The sequence below is a fragment of the Sceloporus undulatus genome, chromosome 4 (genome assembly GCF_019175285.1).
Source record: "Sceloporus undulatus isolate JIND9_A2432 ecotype Alabama chromosome 4, SceUnd_v1.1, whole genome shotgun sequence".
In the NCBI taxonomy this organism is placed as follows: Eukaryota; Metazoa; Chordata; class Lepidosauria; order Squamata; family Phrynosomatidae; genus Sceloporus; species Sceloporus undulatus.
In genome coordinates, this window is record NC_056525.1 from 128,253,388 (window position 1) to 128,275,998 (window position 22,611).

At 46.6% G+C, this 22,611-nt stretch overlaps 1 protein-coding gene across 12 annotated transcripts in view; it reads right to left on the reverse strand.

The window, feature by feature from the left end:
• The window catches only part of PRRC2C (proline rich coiled-coil 2C), a 208,198-nt gene that overhangs the window by 104,040 nt on the left and 81,547 nt on the right, over nt 1-22,611 (reverse strand). For all 12 annotated transcript variants that reach the window (XR_006103620.1, XR_006103619.1, XM_042464503.1 and 9 more), the window contains exons 14-16: nt 15,885-16,128; nt 8,858-9,071; nt 5,129-7,507 (exon numbers count right to left, since the gene is read on the reverse strand). Coding sequence is in view for 10 of the 12 variants with exons in the window: in XM_042464503.1 (XP_042320437.1) it covers nt 5,129-7,507; nt 8,858-9,071; nt 15,885-16,128 (2,837 nt within the window). In the remaining 2 variants the exon portion in view is untranslated. The remainder of the gene's footprint in view (nt 1-5,128; nt 7,508-8,857; nt 9,072-15,884; nt 16,129-22,611) is intronic.

Below are 22,611 nucleotides of genomic sequence, written 5' to 3' on the forward strand. Positions count from 1 at the left end.
ATCTTGAGGGGGAGAGAGGCTTATGTGAGAGAGCAGATGAGCTGGACTTTCCCCCTTCCCTACTGTCATTCCCTTCTCCTTTTGACCATCCATTAAGAACCCAAGCCCTTCCTCCATTCCATCTGCCTTGGTCCTGGCCTCGGAGGTAGAGAACAACTGCTGGTCTTCATCCCCTTCCCCACCACCTCTCCCTTCTTCTTTTGTGTCATGTCTTTTTAGATTGTAAGCCTGCGGGCAGGGAACTGTCTAACTAAAAGGTTGTATATACAGCACTGTGTAAATTTACAGTGCTTTATAAATAAAGGTTAATAATAATAATAAATAATAATAATAATAATAATAATAATAATTTCCTTGGTTTCTTCAGTTAATACCTCTGCAACGCTCCTTATTCTCAGCAAGGCGCCTTCTGATCTTATCTCTGAAGTTTCATTTTGCTACCTTACTTTAGAAGTTTTGGGGAACAGTGACCTTGCCTGGGTATCTAACAGGTTAATGAATTTTTTGTCAGAAAAAATTTCCACCTTTACAGGATTGTTTAGAAGTAATTCCTCTTTAATTCCAAAAGCGAGTTCTTCCCCATACCCCCAATTTTTGCTTTCCTTTTTGTCCTATTTCTTTTGCCACTACAGATAAACATACTTCACCTAAGGGAAAAACTCTTTAAGGCAGGGGTGGTTTACTGTACTAATACACAGCTTTTTATCCATTTATAATGGTAAAAGATAAAATGATGATAATAATGCTAAAAAGGATGATGATGATGATGATGATGATGATGAGATGGGTCAGGGACTTCACTGTCCTCCAAGGTCCATCCTTTATCTGATGATGTCCAGCATCCTCTTGCAATAAGTGGCAGAACTGGCCCTTCAGCAAAAAATCTAGGCAGATTATCCCATGATTAAACACTAGTTCCTCATGGCTGGCTACAGAAGGTCCTTGAACTAGGGTACTGTCCCCTGCAACATGGATTCCCATTGATTATATAATACAGAAGAGAATGAAGAATCATAGAATCATAGAGTTGGAAGAGACCGCAAGGGCCATCCAGTCCAACCCCCTGCCATGCAGGAAATCCAGATCAAAGCATCGTCGACAGATGGCCATCCAGCTTCTGTTTGAAGACCTTCAAGGAGGGAGACTCCACTACACTCCTAGGAAGTGTGTTCCACTGTCGAACAGCCCTTACTGTCAGGAAATTCTTCCTAATGTTGAGGTGGAATCTCTTTTCCTGCATCTTGCATCCATTGCTCCGGGTCTTGTTCTCTCTGGAGCAGCAGAAAACAAGTTTGCTCCCTCCTCAATGTGACATCCCTTCAAGTATTTAAATAGGGCTATCATATCGCCTCTTAACCTTCTCTTCTCCAGGCTAAACATCCTCAGCTCCCTGAGTTGTTCCTCATAGGGCAAGGTTTCCAGACCTTTCACCATTTTAGTCGCCCTCCTTTGGACACGCTCCAGTTTCTCAATGTCCTTTTTGAATTGTGGCGCCCAGAACTGGACACAATATTCCAGGTGGGGCCTGACCAGAGCAGAATATAGTGGCACTATTACTTCCCTGGATCTAGATACGATACTTCTATTGATGCAGCCTAAAATCGCATTGGCCTTGTTAGCTGCCGCATCACACTGTTGACTCATGTTCAACTTGTGGTCTACTTGGACTCCTAGATCCCTTTCACATGTTGTCTCCTTAAGCCAGGTGTCTCCCATCCTATATCTGTGCATTTCATTTTTTCGCCCTAAGTGCAGTACCTTACATTTCTCCCTGTTGAAGTTCATTCTGTTAGCTCTGGCCCAGCTTTCTAGTCTATTCAGGTCAAGTGTGAAGTTATGATCGACCCCAATAGCCATGAGAACTGTATGGGCAGGTGGGTTGAAGAGAAAGTATGCTTCTTTTGAACTATCGAGATAAAGCAAAACTATGGCGGGATACACACCGCCATATAGTATGTACTGTATACGTACTAGGGTTAGGAAGGGGCGGTGCTTCCGCACCCCCCCTAACCCTAGTACGTATACAGTACGTACAAGATGGCGGCGCCCCTTCCACATGGGCGCCGCCATCTTTACGTACTGGACGCATAGCGTCCAGACGTGTCGCGGCGCCTATGACGTCGCGAATGCGCCTGCGGCGCCTCGCAACGTCATAGAGGCGCCGCAGAAAGAAGCTCTGAAATGGAGCTTCTTTTTTGCTCTGCGCGGGAGTCACGCAGTTTGGCTGCTGCGGCTCCCGCGCGGAGCAAATGGCGGTGGAGCGCCGCAAAGCGGCGGTTTGTACCCCGCCTATCTAACAGCTTGCTGAATACAAATTAAGCCTTTTTATACCTCTGAAAAAGTCCTGCCAAGAATATTGCATGATTGTTGAAAGCAACTTGAAGGCACACAACAAAACTATTAGTCTGCTAACATTTGGCAAAGATACTAACAAGTACTAAAGCAAAACTATCTACCGTATTTTCTGGTGTATAAGATGACTTTTTAACCCAGGAAAATCTTCTCAAAAGTCGGGGGTTATCTTATACGCCAGGTGTTGTTCCAAGCCAGACTGGAGAATCTGCAGTTGCTGCATATGGTGGGGGAGCTCAAAAACATTTCCCTGGCTTCCTGCCCCGCTGTTGAGGCACATTGGGGCTTCCTCTCTCTCTCTCTCTCTCGGGCGTTTGACGGCAGCTTCCCTTGCCTCCGTTTGGTGCCGTGGGCTCCCTGCCCTGTTTTGGGTGCATTGAGGGGCCTATCACCCTCCCTCCGGCGCCATTTTCGGGGCTCTGTTGGGCTCCCCGCCGCGTTTTGGCCGTTTTCAGGGGCCGTTCTCCTCCCTCCCTCAGGCACCATTTTCAAGCTTCCATTTGGGCTCCTCGCCCCGTTTTGGCTGCTTTGAGGGGCCTTTTTCATGTTTAGTTGCCCCTCTCCCTCACAGGCACTCGGGCTGAAATTTCCCTGCTCCCGTTCGCTTGGGAGACTTTGGCAGTTCCTCTTAAATAAAAATAACCCTTTTATTGGTTCACTGACAAAGTTAACCTATTCAGTTAACTAAATTTTAGTTAAATAAATTTAATAATTTGTTATTATTGTTAAATAAATTGTTTAATAATAATAATAATAATAACAATAATAAATTTATGTTTATTATTATGTTTATAAGTGACAGTTTTCCTGCTAAGTACCTGCATGTCATAAGCATTTGAATTAAAATTACCATATTGAAATCAAATCTAATTTTTTTAAAAAAACTTTATTTGGTGTGCATTGGAAGAGGGTTAGTCTTATATGGTGAGTATTATCCCAAACTCTGTATTTTAACTGGAAAAGTTGGGGTCGTCTTATACGCCCAGTTGTCTTATACGCTAGAAAATTGCTCAATACAAATTAAGTCTTTTTATACCCCTGAACAAATCTTGCCAAGAATATCCCATGACAGGTTTCCTTAGGGTTGGAGTGAAGGCACACAACACTGTACTTCTATTGATGCAGCCTAAAATTGCATTGGTCTTTTTAGCTGCCACATCACACTGTTCTCATATTCAACGTGTGGCCTACTTGGACTCCTAGATCCCTTTCACATATAGTCTTGTTCAGCCAGGTGTTCCCCATCCTATATCTGTGCAGTTCATTTTCCCACCCTAAGTGCAGTACCTTATATTTCTCTGTGTTGCCTTCTTTGAAGGCAAAACCGCTTCACTTTTCTCACTCTCTTTATCTACTGTCTCTCCCTCTACATTATCTCCTACATCTGTAAGATATTTAATTTGTGAGCAAAGGGAGACACATCTGGCTGGTAAGGCAGAAAAATGAAAAACTGTCAACGAAGAGAGTGGAATCAACAGAAAAAAACAGGAAAGTACTAACTACAGTGGTACCTCGGGATACGAAATACCCAGGTTACGAAATTTCCGGGATACGAAAAAATCCCATTGGAAATAATTGTTCCGGGTTACGAATGTTTTTTCGGGTTACGAAAAAATTTTTTGGTGCTTTTCGGCGCTTTTTCGCACGAAACGCGGCTTTTCCCCATTAGCGCCTATGGCAATTCGGCTTACGAAGGCTTTTCGGGTTACGAAAGCGGCCGCGGAACGAATTAATTTCGTAACCCGAGGGAGCAGTGTACAGTACTTTAGAAGTTCTGCATTGTCAGCTGGCACGTGGGGAATAATCCATGAATGAGTAGATTGCTCCTCCGTCCAAAGAATATTTTAGTCAAACGTCAGTTGATTTATTGATTCTACCATCATAGTTTGATCCCAGGAAGCCTATATTCCTTTTGAAATTCAAATCCACCCTGCCAATGGAAGAGCTATGAAACAAAATTCTTCAGATTGGTAAAAGTGTAGTTACTATTATAAATAAAGGTTTCCTTAGAATCAAATACAAAGGAAAACAAAATCAATGGAATAATATTTTTGTGTGATGTATGTATGTATGTTTTGTTTTGTTATTTCAAGGTTTGGATTTGAGAGATAAATTTTGCTGTGAAAGGATAACATAATTATCTCAAAAACATAGCTGTATTAGTCTGGAAAATCACTATGCAAAAGGATCTTTCAGCACCTTTGAGACTAATTGGAAGAAAAAAGTTGGTAGCATGAGCTTTCACAGACTTGAGCCTACTTCCTCATATCCTCAGACATATTCCTCAAAGGTAGAAAAGATGCATCCAAATGCATTTGAGGAAGTAGGCTCAAGTCTATGAAAGCTCATGCTACCAATTTCTATATTTCAGTTAGTCTCAAAGGTTTTGCAAGATCCCTTTCCATAATAATGATCTCACACCACTATTTACTACATGTGAATAACCTGTTACCCTAGGCCTAATTTTAAAGCCTTCTGCAAGTCATCATTTCAGATTTCTCTGTCCTCTGCAGCATGTTAGGAAGGGTAAAGAGATACTGTAGAAAAGGGGGAGAGAAGCATACTGTGAAGGGGTATGTTTGACCGTTTTAGGTTCTTATCCCACCTGTATCAACATGGTGCCCCTACAAAATTGGCCTCCCACTATATTTTCCTTACATTCTGAAAAGACAACCCTAGTCCTATTCTGCTAACTTCAAAGAAATCTGATTAAATACATCACCTCTTAAAACTACCTAATGCCTCCTGGATTAGCTTTTTGATAGGAAACACTTACCCCCTTTTCCCACTTCTTATTGGGGGACCACTTCGCCTTTCATTTCTTGGTCCTGAAAAGTTCCGTCCAGATTTGGGTGGTCCACTATTGCCACGGCGATTCTGCCGATCAATCCCTGGTCGCTGACTGGAAAAACTTCTCTTGGCAATTTCTCTTTTGGGAGTTAGCATATTTTCTCCTGCTTTAACAATTACCTGTGCCATGACATCTGCTAATTTCTTCTCATCCCTCTCACGCCTCTCATTGAAATCACTACTTTCTGAAGCAGTTTCCCACTCTTCATTTGCTTGGTCTGAAGAGTTCTGATTTGATAAATCAGGTGTCTTGATTCCTGAAACATCTAAAGTAGTACTCGGCTGCTCATTAAGAATATTGCTCACTGCAGCACTTGAAGAGGAACTGGTGGTGGCTTCACTTATTTTTGATGCTGCCTCTCTTTCTTTTAGACGTCTAAAGCGTGGTGGCTTATCTTGCCTGGGAGGTCGTGCAGGCCTTTGTCTCCGAGGCCTTTCCCTAGCAGGATCAAATTTCCTCTCAAACTTTGCAGGTTGCCTTTTTTCTAGTGGTATAGAACCATAATGCTCCTGCCTTCCTTGGGATTCTCCATCTTCAACTTTGGTGGCTTCTGTCTGTCTTGGGTTCCACTGATTCTCTCTGTATCCTGGTCTCCTAAGAGTTGATGCCCGAGGTGGACGGCTAACTGGCTCTCTACTTCCACGTCTAAACGTTCCTCCTCTTCCATGTCTAGAAGGTTCTCCTTTAGGAAGAAAGCCTGGTTTGGGCTTATTCTCATCTTCCCTTCCATAAGTTTTATCTAGAACTCTACTTTCCCCATGAACATTATTTTCAGGTCTGAAAGATAAGGTTTTTGCAGGCTTTTTGAACTCAGCCTTTTCCTCTCTTCTGGGATGTTTACTTTTGCTTAAACTGTCTTTATCTGAAAGAAGAGTGTCACTTGCACTTTCATGCACTTCACTGTCAGAGTCAGTTTCTGATCCTCTCTGCCTTCGCCGTTTAGGAACTACTTCAAAATCAGAGCTCTCACTACGGGTTTCACTCTCTTCTCTCTGTCTGAGAGAACTAGAAGGCACATGCTCTACTCTAGGCTTAGGGTCTCTGTAATGTGGATAGTCTCTGTTGTGGCCTCTTCCACCTCTACCTCTGCCACCATAAGAACCTCTATAGCTGCGCCCCCTAGAATAATACTCTCCACGTCCTCTTCCCCTGTATCCCTGGTCTGGGAACCAGTCTCTATCTCTGGCTTCTTTCCAGTATGTTCTGGGAGGCAAACCAGAGTCTCTTTTCACAGGTCTGGTTTCCATATGAGGTCTCTCTATAGGTCGTTCTTTGTTAACTACTGTCTCTGGCTGTTTTTCTTCTTTTGTTGTATTGACAGGCTGCTGAATTGGTAGCTGCTGGGCAGTAAGGGATGGAGGTTCAAGTGCAATTTGTGGACTAGCAGGCTGTGAAATTATAGGTGGTGGTGCCTGGATTGCAACTGGATGTTGAACCACAGGTGCTATCACTGTTGATTGCTGAACAACAGGAGGCTGATGCACAGGTGTAACTGTAGTCCCAGACTCCATGAAATTGTTTGCAGATTCTGAAGCTTGTGGTGTTCTTTGCAATTCCTTTTTATCATTTGTAATGGTCTTCTCTGGTTCTAGCTTGGAAGGTGGCACTGGAGGTTGTTCCCTTTTTTCATTCTTGCTCACTCTCTCATTTGCCAGTTTCCCCCCTTCTCTTTCCTTTTTCTGCTCACGTTCTTCTCTTTGTTCACGCTCTTCTTTCATATCTCGAAGGATAGGCTTTTTAATAGGACCTGATCTTCTTACTGGCCTATCACTACCTTCTTCTCTTCTGCCATAACCTGGTCTTGGACCCCACCGAGTTTCGGATTTAGGCTTGAAGGACTTCTCAGGTTTGGAGCCTTCTGATAATCTATTAGTGGTAAAGACTTCTTTTTTCAATTTATTATCCATTCTTTCAATCACTGCTTCTTTGGGCTCAATATGCCTACTGTTTCCTTTGGGAACAGTTACTAGTGTATCAATCCCTTGCTCTTCTGACTTTGAAGAATGGCTGGACTCATGGGAAAAGGTGTTCTTCGGGGAAGAATTACTCTCTTCTATAGACCCCTGTTCTTTCCAGGAGACTTGCAAGACATTTTCAGCAGCCACTTCAAAACCTGTTGAAGGAGCAGGTGTGTCAGTCTGCTGAAGATTTACTTCTTTTGAAGGTCCAACTGGGGACTTCTGTACATTCACTTCAGCAGGTTCTTTGAAAAAGTCTGTCCTTGTGAGGGAGTCCAACTGACTCTGTTCTCCTGAGTAAACTACTTGAACAGTCATTTGTTCTTGATTCAGAAGTGCTTTGGGCCTAGAAGCAAGCAAGCCACATTTAGTGGAAATCTTATCAATAGTTTGAAACATATTAAAACATAATTTGGATTAGCTATTGTAGGTTTGGATCATAGCTATTTAGAACAGAAGACCAGTTCTAGGAGATTTTAAGCATACGGGCCCAACACAGTGAAATAGGCTAACACCACAAATACCAATGACTTAAAGCAAACATTTTAATTACAACATTTAACCAATGTTGGGGAAATTGTTTTTTTTAAAAAACGACGGTTTTATTTATTTATTTATTTTTGTATAGAGCTATACCAATAGAGGACTAAATCAGAAAATCAAGTAGCAATATGCAATTTGGATTGTAATGCCACTAGCATAAACACTATTTGTTATTTTAAAAGTGCTCTTTTAAAGCAAGTTTATGGTGATTGAAGGATTGGCATCCAAATGGCATTTCTTAAACTATAAAATGATTAAAAAGAAGCAACTGACACTGGTCTAACAATGAAGAACTGCTAATAAAAATTTAAAGGTTAAAATGTTTAAATTTAGTCATTGTTGTTCCAGTAAGAGGGTTGGAAAATAATAAGCCAGACTTCTTTAAAATATATGAATCATCTATTTTTTTAAAAAAGTTTTTTTTTTTAAAAAGTCATTTGGTTTAAAACCATGGTTTAAACCAACCTGTTTTAAACCAGCCAACACTGCATTTAATTTCAGCAAAGTGAAACAACTGTGAAATCAAGTACCAGAAAACCCTCCAAATTCAATGGCAAATCCCAGAAGTAGTTCAGTAGACCCATGTTGAGAAAGAACTGAATGGTAATAACCAATTTAGTAATTTTAACATGCAAATACTATAAGAACTTCATTTTATTCATCTTTACAGAACTTTTCTAGTTAGGATTATTATTAAAGCTTTCATAGATGGCCATGATATCCACTGCTAATACTGTACTGGAATTAGCAAACATTCAGTTCAAATTAGTCATGACAAATAAGATATTTATGTGACAAGCAATACTGAAGTCACAGATTACTAATGGCAGGTGGTCTAAACATTTCCTTTCTTCCTTCATTAAAACTTTGTACTAACCCATCTATTTGTTCAATTAATCATGCATTAATCTATTATGGGTGAATGGACCTAGAACTGCATCATACTTTTCCGTTCCTATTTACCAGTTAGCTGACTAAGGCAAGCAAGTGTCCAGGGTAATACACTTGTTTCTAAGCAACTATTTAAAAATCTATTCAAAAATTGAGTTTTATGACTTTTTTTAGTATAGGAACTGACAATTATATGTGGAAGGCCTATGATGAAAAAGCATTGTGCAGAAAGAGCCTATTGCTAGCTAATCCTACATTTTACCTCATATCTTCAGTTTCTTCTAAGAGTTTTGGAGATGTATTAGTCTCTGGAGGCTCTGTGGGAGGATACGAATCTGATCCCCACATCATGTGTGGGTCTGACAGTGGTACAGTATGCTCCCTTGTTGGTCGAGTGACATGGTCAAAAGAATCTGATCCAGTTCCTGCTCCTTCTACTTGATCTCTTCTCAGAAGTGGCTTTGGAGTTATAATTCCTGTAATGAAGATATTTAAGTTCAATAATTAAACCTAGTATAGATAATCTAAGCTACTGCTTTGTAAACATATTACAGTGATCCCTCCATATTCTCTGGGGTTAGGGGTGAAGGACCTCCATGAACATGGAAAAAATGCAAATAAAAAACACTATTCTGTTTACCTGAGTGAACACCTCTCTAGGATTTTCCAGGTCCTCCAATGCACTTCTATGGTCAACACTTGACAGATCATCTACAAATGTCTAGAGAAGTGTTTTCTGTAAGAACTTCTAGGTTCTCCAGCACAACTTTGTGGTGAATTTCTGGCAGAGTTGCACTGGAGGAGCTAGAGATTCCTAGACAGGACATATTAATCAAAACCACAAATAATAAAATCCTCACAAATTAAAACCACAAATGTGGAGGGACAACTGTAGCTAAAATGTTTGGACTGGACCTGTTATTCCCACTGTGACAGATGTCTGCAGAACGTTTGCATCGGCATGCCTTTTTCGCCTCTTCAGCCTCAGGCCTCCTCAGCCTCAGGTAGGGGAGCCCACATGTCAGGGCTCTTCATCAAGGACAAGTGGTCTCTGGACAAACAGGCTAAAATGTTTGGACTGGACCTGTGGTATTCCCACTGTGACAGGTGTCTGCAGCTTTGGTCTGTTTGTGTTCATTAGAATGACTATCATTCCAAGAAACATCATTGTTAGGACATACCTCTATCATTTGTGACTGGGGATGGCAGACCTACTCAGTTGTGTGACTATCTGTGGGAATCATCTTCAAATATGGAATACTATTATTATGGAATACTACCAGTGTAGTTTGTGATACAACATCACTGTTCAGTTTTCCAAGATAACTACTGTAATTATTTGTTCTCACAGGTCTTGTAAATATGGTGAAAACTGTTTCTTCTTCTTCTTCTTCTTCGGTTTCTCTTCTCCAGTTTTGCTTTTAAATGCTGCTCATCACTTTGGGCATACTGTAAAACCCTTAAATCTCATTCCTAACTATAAAATCCAGAAAACATACCCAGTGGTAGCTATGTTGGCCATAGCTGTAGCAAAGTACAGTAACATCAAAAATCCAGAAAACAGAGATGCTTTTACTGAGTCAAACAAATGCCAAAAACAAAACAAAAAAACATGTTGCAAGTTTTTCAAGCTATACTGCCTTCTTCATCAGGCAAAATTGTTAAAAATCAATACAGGAGGAAAAAAAAGTTTATTCATAGAATCACAGAACCACTATTTCTTCTTCAGGGTCTCTGCGAATCATACAAATGGGTTGTACTGCACCTGCACAGTGCTCCTCAGAAAACTTCTGGAATCACTCGGCAAAGTTAACTTTGCAACTTTTTGGTGGTAGCTCTACCCATCCCTTATAAGTCCCCTGCATTCTCGCTCTTACCCGTTTCTTTTTTCCGCCGCGTTAGCTGCTTAGGAACTTCACTGCTGGAATCCGCTTGTTTTTCCCAAAAATCTCGACCTAGGCTTGCTTGACCATTCTTCATCTGAACCCCCCCCCCCCCGTGTATTCTTGACCATTTGGCGCGTCTTACCACTTCAATGTTAGGGTTTTAATTCGACTCACAATGTTTCTGGCTCCGTTTAAGAAGTGTGACTTATGTGGTGGTAAGATCTCTGGACAGGATCCCCACTCTTCGTGCCTTCTCTGCCTTGGCGAGGCCCACAATCCCAAGTCTTGTGCTCTTTGCAAGTCGCTGACTCCTCAGGCAAGGAAGAACCGCGACTGTCGCCTGAAGTCTGCCCTGTACGAACAGGCTCTCTTGCCTCCGTCAGGCTCCCGCTCCGCTTCAGCACCCGCTGCCTTGGAGTCGGTACCAGCGGCTGCTGGTCCCAAAGCTCCTCCACTGAGCCAAGTGCCACCGTCGTGTCTGTCCCGGAAAGGGACGTTGGGTCCGAAAGAGCACGCCAGTTTAAGTCCAAGTCTAAGTCTTACAAAAAGGGCAAGACTAAGCATAAGGACACGAGCTCCAAAAAGGATTTGGCCCATGATAAAGATATGAGCTCTGCGGATTCAAGCTCAAAATCCTCCTCAAAAAAGAGGCGGAAGCCCTTGGATTCAGGTGAAGGTTCTTCTCATGGCTCTTTGAGGAAGAGGCCTTTGGATTCAGGAGATGGTTCTCATGGTTCTTTCCACTCCAAGAAGGCCAAGCCCAAGACTCCCGATGGCGCTCAGTTGTCCTCCAAAGATCTCGCTGCCCCTTCGGTACCAGTCCAAGCTGCGTCTCTTCAGACCCGTCGGACATCGGTTTTGGCTTTGGTTGCTTCTCCACCTGCCCCGTTGGCCTTTCACCAACTCGCTGAAGAGGAGGTCGACTCTGCCGCTCGGTCACTTTGTCGGCAGTCTCCCACATTGGTCCCTCGGGTTCAGATTCATCACGCAGAGATTCATCAGCCTCCGCACTTCCTTCAGCAGAAAGACTCGGACTATTATTATGATAGTGAGATAGACAGATATTTTGTCTCTTGTCAGTCGCGATGTCTATTGTTGCTTGGGCCGTGAATCCACTGTCCCACCAATGCGAAGATCCACTTTGTCACTGACGTCAAAATCCACTCCACCAACAACGGCTCCGTTACCGTCTCCTGTCTCAATTCCGAGACCGCATTCCGCTGTGGCCACTGCTACCCAGACGCTGCACTCGTCTTCTCAAGAGGTATTAGATGAAGATGCCTCTGAATCCAACAATGACGAGTCCCATCATGGGGCTCCTCATGCATCACATGTCGACTCAGGCTCCTCGGACGAAATCGTCCCACATTCTCCTCAGGAGCTGTTCCAACCAGGTGCTTCGTTTCCCACAGATGACATCCGTACATTTGCAGAGCACATCATTAAAATGGGTAATGCGTTGGACTTACAGATTACCCACACTGAAGATAACACCACTGACCCCATCGAGATACGGGTCCACAGCAAGTTCTCCACCCCAGCGTCCATCCCATTGTTGCCTTCGCTAGAGAGGATAGCCAAACATTCCTGGGATGCACTGGCTTCTGTGGCACCCACAACCAGGAAGACTGAATCCTTGTACAGGATTTCTCCATCCCAGTCTTCTTGGCTGTTTCCACACCCCAAGCAGAACTCTGACATTGTCGAGGGGTCTCAACAGTCCTTCACACCAAAAACATCCACGTCACTGGCTGACTGTGAGGCGAAAAAGGTTGATGGCCTAGCAAAAAAAGACCTATGCCTTCTCTGTTCTGGGACTCAAAGTTGCCAATTACAACGCCTATATGGGAGCATACATACAGTGCTTAATGGAGAGGATTCCTCCCATCATCCCAGACGAATGTCAGGGTGTCCTGACTGAAATTAGAGACGAGGCTCATTCCATTGGGAGCTGGTTGATCACCTCAGCCCATAGATTGTTCAGTCAAGTCCATGGCGGCTGCCACTGCCCTAAGGAGATACGCTTGCCTCCGTTATTCAGACTTGAACCCCAATGCAAAAGCCACCATCGAAGACATGCCCTTCGACGATGCAGGCCTCTTCAACCGTGAAACTGATGAGCGCCTCAACTTTAAGTACCATATGAGGTGGCTGCCAAGAAACATGGTATGTCAACTCCGTCTCAATCCCAGTTTTGGAAGCGTTTTGGAGGTCCGTTCATACCAACAGGAACACCAGAGGCAGTGCTACCCGTCCCAGTCTTCTTCTTCTGGCCGCCACCAGCCCCCTGCTTGGTACTGCAAAAACTACCGAAAACAAGATACCGACCAGGGCAATAAGAGATCCTGAAGGGTTGCTGTGTGCTCCATCATCTTCTCCAGCTCCACCTTCCATGACATCTTGCGGCCTTTTTCTGACACCTGGGCCTCTGTGACTTCCAACTCTTGGGTCCTTGACATTGCCTGTAGGGGTTATGTCCTCAAGTTCGAAGAGCTCCCTCTAACTGGAGCTGTTGTTCCCCTCCCCCGACACCCTTCTTGACGAAGCATGCACTCTTCTTACAAAGGGCGCAATTTCACCTGTAGACCCGCCACAAGCCTCCAGATGTTTTTTCTTGAGATATTTTACAGTCCCCAAGACCGATGGTGGACTTAGGCCCATTTTAGATCTGAGACTCCTCAACTCTTATTTGGCCTATTGTCAATTCCGCATGGTAACTTTTGCCTCTATTTTGCGCTTATTACACCAGGCCCTGTGGTTTGTGACGATCGACCAAAAGAATGCGTACTTCCACGTGGGGATTCGACTCCACAATGTTTGTGACTCCGTGGGTAAGACTGCGGTTTTGACCTCTCCAGTCATGGTTCCTGTCGTTCTTCAATGCAGTGACGGACTTCCCATCCAAGTGGCTCACGGTCTCGAGATCAGTTTCTCTGCTTGCTCTGTCAGTGGCTCGACTCCCAGAACGTTTGCGTCGGCATGCCTTTTTCGTCTCCTCAGCCGCAGGTTGGGGAGCCCACATGTCAGGGCTCTTCATCAAGGACAAGTGGTCTCTGGACAAACAGGCTCTCCACATCAATGCCCTCAAGATGCTTGCTGTGGAAAAAGCCATGAGAGCTTTCAAGTCAAACCTCTCCAACAAGGTAGTGCTTCTTCTGATGGTGGCGTGGAGGCTCCGTCCCTAGACTCGCTACCTCTCTCGATACGGATGGTGATTTTGGCTGCCCAAAAGCTGGCCACTAAGAAATCCTACGCTTCCAAATGGAAGAAATTTGTTGAGTTTCTCTCTGCAAGAGGCCTTTCTCCATCCTGAGTGTCGACACTAGTGGTATTGGAGTTCCTGATGACACTTTTGGATTTGGGGCTGTGCCTCACCTCCATCGAGTGTTATCTTTCTGCCATCTGTTCTCATTTCCAGTTTGATGGCAAACCTTTTTTCAGGGACCCTCTGGTGAAGAGTTTCCTGAAGGGTTGCAACAACCTCCATCCCCTGGTCTCGGTACCGACACGTGCTTGGAGTTTGGACGCTGTGCTGTCTTGTTTGCAATCCAAGCCCTTTGAACCCATGGCCACAACTGACTTGGGGCAGTTGAGTTGGAAGACAGCCTTTCTTGTGGCCATTACCTCTGCCTGCTGTGTGGGTGAACTCTGTGCCTTGCGGAGGGATCAGCCTTTCTTTAGGTTCCATAAGGATAAGGTTGTCCTCCGTATTGACATTACCTTTCTGCCTAAGGTGGTGTCATCCTTCTATTTGGACAGAACTGTGGGTTTGAGCCGTTCCGAAAGACTTTTCCAGTGCTACTCGGAACTGAAAGAGGGACTGCCTGTCACTGTGCAGAGGCTTTCCAAATGGGTGGCTGGTACCATCCACCTCTGCTATGAACTGTTAGGCAGACCTCTCCCGGCCAGGGTTCGGTCCCATGCAACTAGGGCAGTAGTGGCATCCTCTGCTTTTTTGACTGGGGACCCTTTGGAGGATGTCTGTAAAGCTGCTGTTTGGTCCTAGCCCTTGGCTTTCATCAAACATTATAGGCTGGACACCAGGGCCAAACTGGACACGGTTTTTGCGATGGCAGTGTTGGTTTCAGGTTTACATTGATTTGCACTGCATTTCCATGTGTTTACTTTGTTGAAAATGAATGTTTTTGCCAAGAATTGGCATGATTGCAAAATTGACATGGTTTACATAGGCCCTTCATTACCTAATATGTTGAAATATGTGCCTTATGACTTGAACATGTTAAAGTACTATTTATTGAAGTACTAAATACAACACACACAGTGTTGGTTCAAAAAAAATTATTGTGTGGTTTAATAAACACAGCTTTATTTGAACCTAACTTTGGTGTCATGACACTCCCTCCACCACTGACCTAAGCTTGTCAGTCTAACCCATTTGTATGATTCGCAGATACCACGAAGAAGGACAGGTTGCTCACCTGTAACGGTATTTCTTGAGTGATAATCTGCGAATACTTACAAATACTGCCCGTCCTCCCCTCAGTATCCTGCTCTACATCGGCTCATTCTCATGTCGCTTAAGTGGCATAAATTTCGGAACTGGGGAAAGCGCGGGAACGCATGGGACTTATAAGGGATGGGCGAAGCTAACTTTGCCCAGTTATTCCAGAAGTTTTTGGAGCATCACTGCGCAGTTGCAGCACAACCCATTTGTATGTATTCGCAGACGACCACTTGAAGAAATACCATTACAGGTGAGCAACCTGTCCTTATCCTTCCTGTGTCTTCTGATTGTTTGTACAGTGAGAAAGGGGACAAGACACAGCCACAAAGCCTCAGGACTGTGGGGAACACACAAATTCAGAGGAGTCAATGTTCACTACTGTTTTCTATTTTTCTTCTACCTGCCTTGCAAAAAAAGGGGGACCTTACCTAAATAACATTAATATTAACAGAACACAGCAGTAACATGCAACCATTCAATACAGAGGAAGAAAGCCCAGATTTAGAAATAGGTTCTTCTTACATGAGATGTTTGACTATTGGAAAGTGACACTGTATTATCTGCATTGTGACAATAGATAAAAGTAGCATCTAATTCAGTAGCTAATATACTTCTATAGGTAAAACTAAAAGCTCACACAAAGAGCTCATGATTTGACTGGTACTTGAAAGAAGTACAGATCTTCCTTTGGACAAGAAGTCCACAATAATAGTAAACCTACAAAAGAAATTTCCCCTCTGACACTTCTCCAACTTCCACAAGTGGGGCACCTAAAGGAAAGACATTGAACTCAGTGAATGGACAAGTTCATACACAGAGAAATGGTCCTTTGGGCAGCTTAGTTTCCAAATGCTTTAGAGGTCAAAACAAACAGTTTGAATTCTGTCCAGAAAAGCTGAGAGCCATTTAAGTCCTTTCAATACAGGTGTGAATTGTACCTGGGTGTATGGGTGGTATATCTATAGCAGTTCTTCCTGAAATCATTCGTGGATCAACATATGACTGCATCATGAGCCATCGTGGATCAAAGCCCACAGAAGCCAAATGTGGAGGATGTGGCTGCATGGGTTGATATAGTGGTCTGTGTGCTGGGGGTGGAACAGGACCACTAGAAGGCTGTGGTGTAGATTGTGGCAAGATTCCTTGTTGCTGTTGCTGCCACTGCTGCTGTTTCATCTGTTCCTACAAAACAAAACAAAGATTAATAAGATGACTTTTGATATGATAAGAATGGCACATTGGAGGACTTACTGTGAAGGTCCATTCTAGCCAAGAAGGAGTAATTCACGTATAGGTTAAATTCTTGCCACTGCCCAGAAGAGGCATGAGATCATGAGTCTTAAAAAACATTTCCTGCTGTATCCCTGGCTTATCCTCAGTATATTCCAAAGCTGAGAAAAAGGAAAACGAGAAAAAAGAGCCCTCAAGGAGAAGAAAAGAGAAAAAAATCTTGCCATCTGGGTCTGCATAGCTCCTTGGCTAGAATAGTGGAGGACAAGCAATCCATGAACAGGAATTATCCTAGTGAAGACAGAACATGGGAGGAATGGTGGCAAGAAAAATAGTTAATTGTGAAATAGTGATCCACTTAGTTAAGGTGAAATCTTCTTCCCTAGTGAAGTGAATAGAAAGGAAATAAAGAGTGTTTCTGATTTCCTAAAAGGTTTGGTGCCTGTGATATACAATTTTAGAGTCTGTCTGACATCCACCTTATGCCACTGTTTTTCTATGAGTTGAACTGGACAAGGGCAAAAAGATGGGAAAATAATGGCCTGTGAGTTATGAAATAGTGAATTTATCTGGGGTAAGAAGCCAGGATATAGCCAGAGAGGTACAGAGTTGATATCAAATATGTAATGAAAGGGCTCTATAGAGAGATCAGCTAGCTCTGAGAACCACCTGATTGAGGGGAATCACCTCAAGGAAGAGTACTTTTATTATGAACAGAATTCAGATTTAGAGGTTTGAATGGAGACATTGAAAGGGCTTTTACTTCTTTGTGACAGGCACAAGAAGAGAAGCAGTGAGCAACCAGGGTAATGAGTACAGACACTCCCCTTAAAAATATTTTCACACATGAATAAAAAGAAATAGGCTGCTTTTGGTGGTTGACAAAACAGATGCCAATGCTGTAGTTTGGCATCATAATGCTGGGTTTGACACCTAGGTCAATACCTGCTTTGTATGGTGAAGCTGATCTTCAGCAAGATTATCTGAAAAAAGTTTTCCAAATGGTCTTGTATATTTTGAGGATAGAATCTTGTCTGGAAGCTAAGAATGCACTTACCACCTTTTCAGAATAGCCTGCTTTCAAGTAAGACCTTTGTTCAGTTGACAGGTGGTTATGGTGGAGCCAACCTGACTCTGAGCAGAGAATGGGGCCCTGACTGAAAAAGATTGAGTAAGACAGGGAGAGATAGAGAAGGACAGGTTGCTTACCTGTAACAGTATTTCTTCGAGTGGTCATCTGCGAATACATACAAATGGGTTTTACTGCGCCTGCGCAGTGCTGCTCGGAACCTACTGGAATCACTGGGCAAAGTTTACTTTGCAACATATAGAAACTTTTTGGCGGTAACTCCGCCCACCCGTTATAAGGCCCCTGCCTTCCCGCTCTTTTCCCCAGTTCCGCAATTTTTCCGCCAAGCAGGCGATGGAAAGAGCCAATAAGAGCAGGACACTGAGGGGACGGACGGGTGGGATTTGTATGTATTCGCAGATGACCACTCGAAGAAATACTGTTACAGGTAAGCAACCTGTCCTTCTTCTTCGTGGTCTCTGCGAATCATACAAATGGGTTTAGCCTGACAAGCTTAGGTATGCGGCGGAGGGAGTGTCCTGAAACCAAAGCTATGGTAAACCAAAGGTATATTTATTGCAACAATAAACACCTTGAACCATAAAAGAGTCAGTCTTTTTGTTCATGCACAGACCAAACGTAGCAAAAACATTGCTAAGCCTGAGAAGGGAATCACAGGTCATGCAAGACCCGTCCCATAGAAATTGTGCAAACCAACATTCAACAAAATGTAAACAGTGACATATGTACATAAGTGCTGAAACACAAACCACCAGTAGTGCAATCAATGCAACCCTGAAACCAGCACAGCCCTCCCGAAAGCTGCGTCTCGGATGGCTCTGGTGTCCAACCTATAATGCTTAATAAAAGTCAGAGATTGGGACCAGACAGCAGCCTTGCAGACATCCTCTAAGGGAATCCCCGACAGGAATGCAGAGGATGCTGACATTGCCCTTGTAGAATGGGACCGAACCCTGCCAGGGAGAGGTTTGCCCAACAGTTCATAGCAGAGGTGGATGGTACCGGCCACCCATTTGGAAAATCTCTGCGCAGACACAGGCAATCCCTTCTTCGGTTCCGAGTAGCATTGGAAAAGTCTCTTGGACCGACTGGAGGCAGCAGTTCTGTCCAGGTAAAACGCCAGCGCTCTCCTGACATCCAGAGAGTGCAGGCTTCGCTCCGCATCCGAAGTCAGATTGGAAGCGAGGGTAGGCAACACAATGTCCTGGCACATGTGGAAAGCAGACACAACCTTAGGCAAGAAAGTAATGTCTGTCCGAAGGACCACCTTGTCCTTGTGAAACCTCAGGAAGGGCTGGTCCCTTCGCAAGGCACAGAGTTCGCCTGCACGGCGGGCAGAGGTGATGGCCACAAGAAAAGCGGTTTTCCAAGTCAATAGTCCCAAGTCCGATGTGGCCATCGGTTCAAAGGGCTTGGATTGGAGTGCAGACAGTACTGCCTCCAGGCTCCAAGCCGGCGCTGGTACCAACACAGGAGGATACAAGTTGGCACATCCTTTAAGGAACCCCTTCACCAAGGGATCCCTGAAAAAGGAAGCCCTCCCCCCGAATTGGTACTTGGCACAAATGGCAGACAAATAGCACTTAATGGATGCGAGGCACAACCCCTCATCCAAAAGCACCATCAAAAACTCCAGCACCACTGGAGTGGACACCTGAGCAGGAGACAAGCCCTTTTGATCAAGGAAGAGGCTAAACCTCCTCCATTTCAGGGCGTAGGACTGCTGGGTGGAAGGTTCCCTTGCAGCCAGGATCATCGTCCTCACCGCCTCCAGCAGGGCGGTTAGGGCTGTATCCTCCAGGCCACCAGCGGTAGGCTCTCGATATCCGGATGGAGAATCCGTCCGTCCTGGATCGACAGCAGATCCGGGCGGGGATCGAGGCGGAGGAAGCATCTCTTGGAGAGGTGGAGAAGGGATGCGAACCAAGGCTGTCTCGGCCACCACGGGGTGATCAGGATCACATGCGAACGGTCCGTTGTCATCTTGGACACCACCCTGATGATGAGAGGAAACGGAGGGAAGGCGTAGAGGAGCTCTCCCGTCCAAAGGAAGGCGAACGCGTCTCCTAGGGATCTGTCCATTCACTTCCTGGAGCAGAACTGGGGACAGTGGCTGTTCCATCTGCTCGCGAAGTGGTCGATCCAGGGAGTTCCCCACCGGTCGAAAAGGTCGCTGACCGTCTTGGGATGGAGCCTCCATTCGTGGCACACCGACGGAGATCTGCTGAGGCGATCTGCCAACTTGTTGTCCTCTCCGGGAAGATGAATCGCCTGGAGGAGGACCCGTCTCTGGATGCACCAATCCCAGATGCGGAGAGTGAGGTCGAGCAGGGTTCTGGACCTGGTGCCTCCTTGCTTGTTGATGTAGTACATCATGGTGGTGTTGTCCGTCCTCAGGAGGACCACCTTGCCTGCGACAGCGGATTCGAATGCCCTCAGTGCTTTTTCCACTGCCAGCATCTCCAGAGCGTTGATGTGGAGAAGCTTGTCCTGGGCAGACCACTTGTCCTTGACGACCAGGTTGAGTAGGTGGGCGTCCCATCCCTCCAGGGAAGCATCTGTTGTCAGAGTCAGTTGGGGCTGAGGCTGATGGAAAGGCATCCCGGTGCACACGTTGCGGCAATCCAACTACCATCTCAGGGAAGCAGCTACCGGTCTCGGTACCGTGAGCCACCTGGACGGAGGGTCCTCCATCGGGGAGAAGACCGAGAGGAACCAGGACTGCAGAGGACGGAGGCGAAGTCTTGACCAAGGCGTGACAAAAGTCGTCGATGCCATATGGCCCAGGGCGACTTGGACATCTCTGGCCCTCACCCTTCTGTGGGAGATGCAAGGCCTGAGTGATGTCGTCAAAGCCTGGAAACGGTCCGGAGGGAGAAAGGCGGAGCATCTTTCGGAGTCGAGGATGGCCCCGATTAACTTGACCTGCTTGGTCGGTGTGAAGTGAGACTTTTCCCCGTTGACGACCAGACCAAGGGAGTCCAAGAGGTGCAAGGCGAATGAGACTGCCTCCTGTAGTTCTTGCTGGGATTCGGTGGCAAACAGCCAGTCGTCCAGGTACGGGAAGACCATGAAGCCCTTCTGATGAAGGTATGCCACCACCGGTGCCATGGACTTTGTGAAAACTGTCGGTGCCGTGGCCAAGCCGAAAGGAAGCACGTTGTAGTGGTACGAGGTGGAGCCTACGGCGAAGGCGAGGAATCTCTGGTGGGACTTCCGGATCCCGATGTGGAAGTAGGTGTCCTTCAGGTCGATGGTTGCGAACCACAGGCCCTGGTGGAGCAGAGGCAGAATGGAAGCCAGGGTTACCATTCGAAAGCGATGGTATTCCAGGAACAAGTTCAATTGTCTCAAGTCCAGGATGGGCCTGATGCCCCCGTCTGCCTTCGGTACCGTGAAGTACCTGGAGAAAAAGGCCCTGGAGCATTGGTCGGGCGGTAAAGGGGAGATTGCCCCCTTTTCAAGCAAGGTGCGCACTTCGTCGAGAAGGGTGTCCGAGGGGAGAGTGGACATGAAGGCTCCGGTTGGAGGGAGCTCTTCGAACTCGAGGGCATATCCCCTGCGGACGATGTTGAGAACCCACGAGTCCGATGTTAATGAGGCCCAGGTGTTAACAAAGGGCCTCAAAATGTCCAAAAAGAAAAGGGACGGAGGAGAGACGAAGCGCGCTGCGTCCCTTCAGGCTCTCTTCTTCCCCTGGATGGTATCCTGCCGGCGGGACTTGCGGTACCAAGGCGGGAAATTGCGACGGCCAGAGGAGGAGGAAGACTGCGAGGGGTAGCGGCGTCTCTGGGAGCCCTGCTGTTGAGACTGCCGATCCTGGGAGAAGGACCCCTGCGACTGACCTTGCAGCTGCCACGGGCGCTGTCGCTTTCGGAAGGGCGAGACAGATGCGGAGGACATCCCATGCTTCTTCGCCGCCGCCTTCATCCTGAACTTCCTGTTCAGGCGGTCGTCGGTTTCAGCATGGAAGAGCCCGGTGCCATCGAGCGGCATGTTCTCGATGGCCGCCTTGACACTGGGGTTGAGGTCCGACGCCCTCAACCAGGCGTGCTGCCGGATAGCCATTGATGCCGACATGGCCCGTCCCGCACAGTTTGCCACATTCCTGGAGGCAGTGATGAGCCAACTCCCGATGGAATGGGCCTCGTCCCTGACCTCCACCTGCTGCCTCTGGATCTCATCCGGAACATCCGGCACGAGGGGGGAGATCCGCTCCATCAAGGTCTGGATATAGGCCCCCATGCAGGCGTTGTAATTGATGGCCTTCACCGCGAGGGCCGCCGCCGAGTAGGCCTTCTTGGCCAGGCCATCAATCTTCTTAGCCTCCCGATCGACGGGGGAGGTCGCCTGCTTCGGGACGAAGCTGTGCTGGGCTCCCTCCACAATGGCCGAGTTCGGCTTGGGGTGGTCGGCCAACCAGACGCAGCTTGCCGGAGCAACCCTGTAGAGGGACTTGACCTTGCGGGACGAGCCGGACAGGGAAGCCGGGGCGTCCCAGGATCTCTGGACTATGGTCTCCAAGGACGGTAGCAAGGGGATGGAAGGCGGTGTGGGCACCCGTCCGTGCACCCGACGCTCCATCGGGTCGCGAGCCTCATCCTCGGGGAAGGAGAGCTCGATGTCCAGGGCCCTGGCCATCTTCACGACGTGCTCGCTGAATGTACGCACGTCGTCAGATGGAAATGATGGCCCAGGGTGGTGCATCCTCTGAGGGGAAGCTGACGCCGAGAGATCGTCGTCCTCAGAGGGAGCATCCGATGGAGGCAGGGGCTCATCCTCCGAGTCCGTGTCCGAGGTGAGGGGTATGTCCAGGACCCTGACCTGGGGCCTTGGGCGAACCGGGATGGGGGCCGTTGAGGTCTCCGACCGCCGGCAGGGAGCCGAAGATGTCGCCGCGGGAGACGGGGGAAGCCTGTCCAGCACAGAGACGTTCGGGATGGACCGGGTAGACGTACCCTCCCGAGCATCCACAGGGCGAGGGTTGAGTCTGGTGAACTCCCTGATGGCCACATCCCTCAGAACGGACATAAAATAACGGCCCGTCTCCGAGTCGAAGAACAGGTCTGGAGCTTCCTCTCTCCGGTCATCGTCACCCTCTTCGTCATCCTCGGAGTGGGGGAAAAGCGGGGGCCGTTCCCCACGAGGGGAGCAGGTGGTGATGTCCTCCACATCGTGAACGAAGTCCACAGTAGGCTGAACCGGTGTATGCGGGACCGGCTGTACCTCAGGAGCGGTTCCGGGATGGAGGGAGCTGCAGGAGCGCGGGCCTTCTTCGAAGGGGAGCGCTTCTTGTCCTTCGCCTTGGAAGGCAAGTCTGTCCCGGCGTGGTCCTTGGGCCGTTT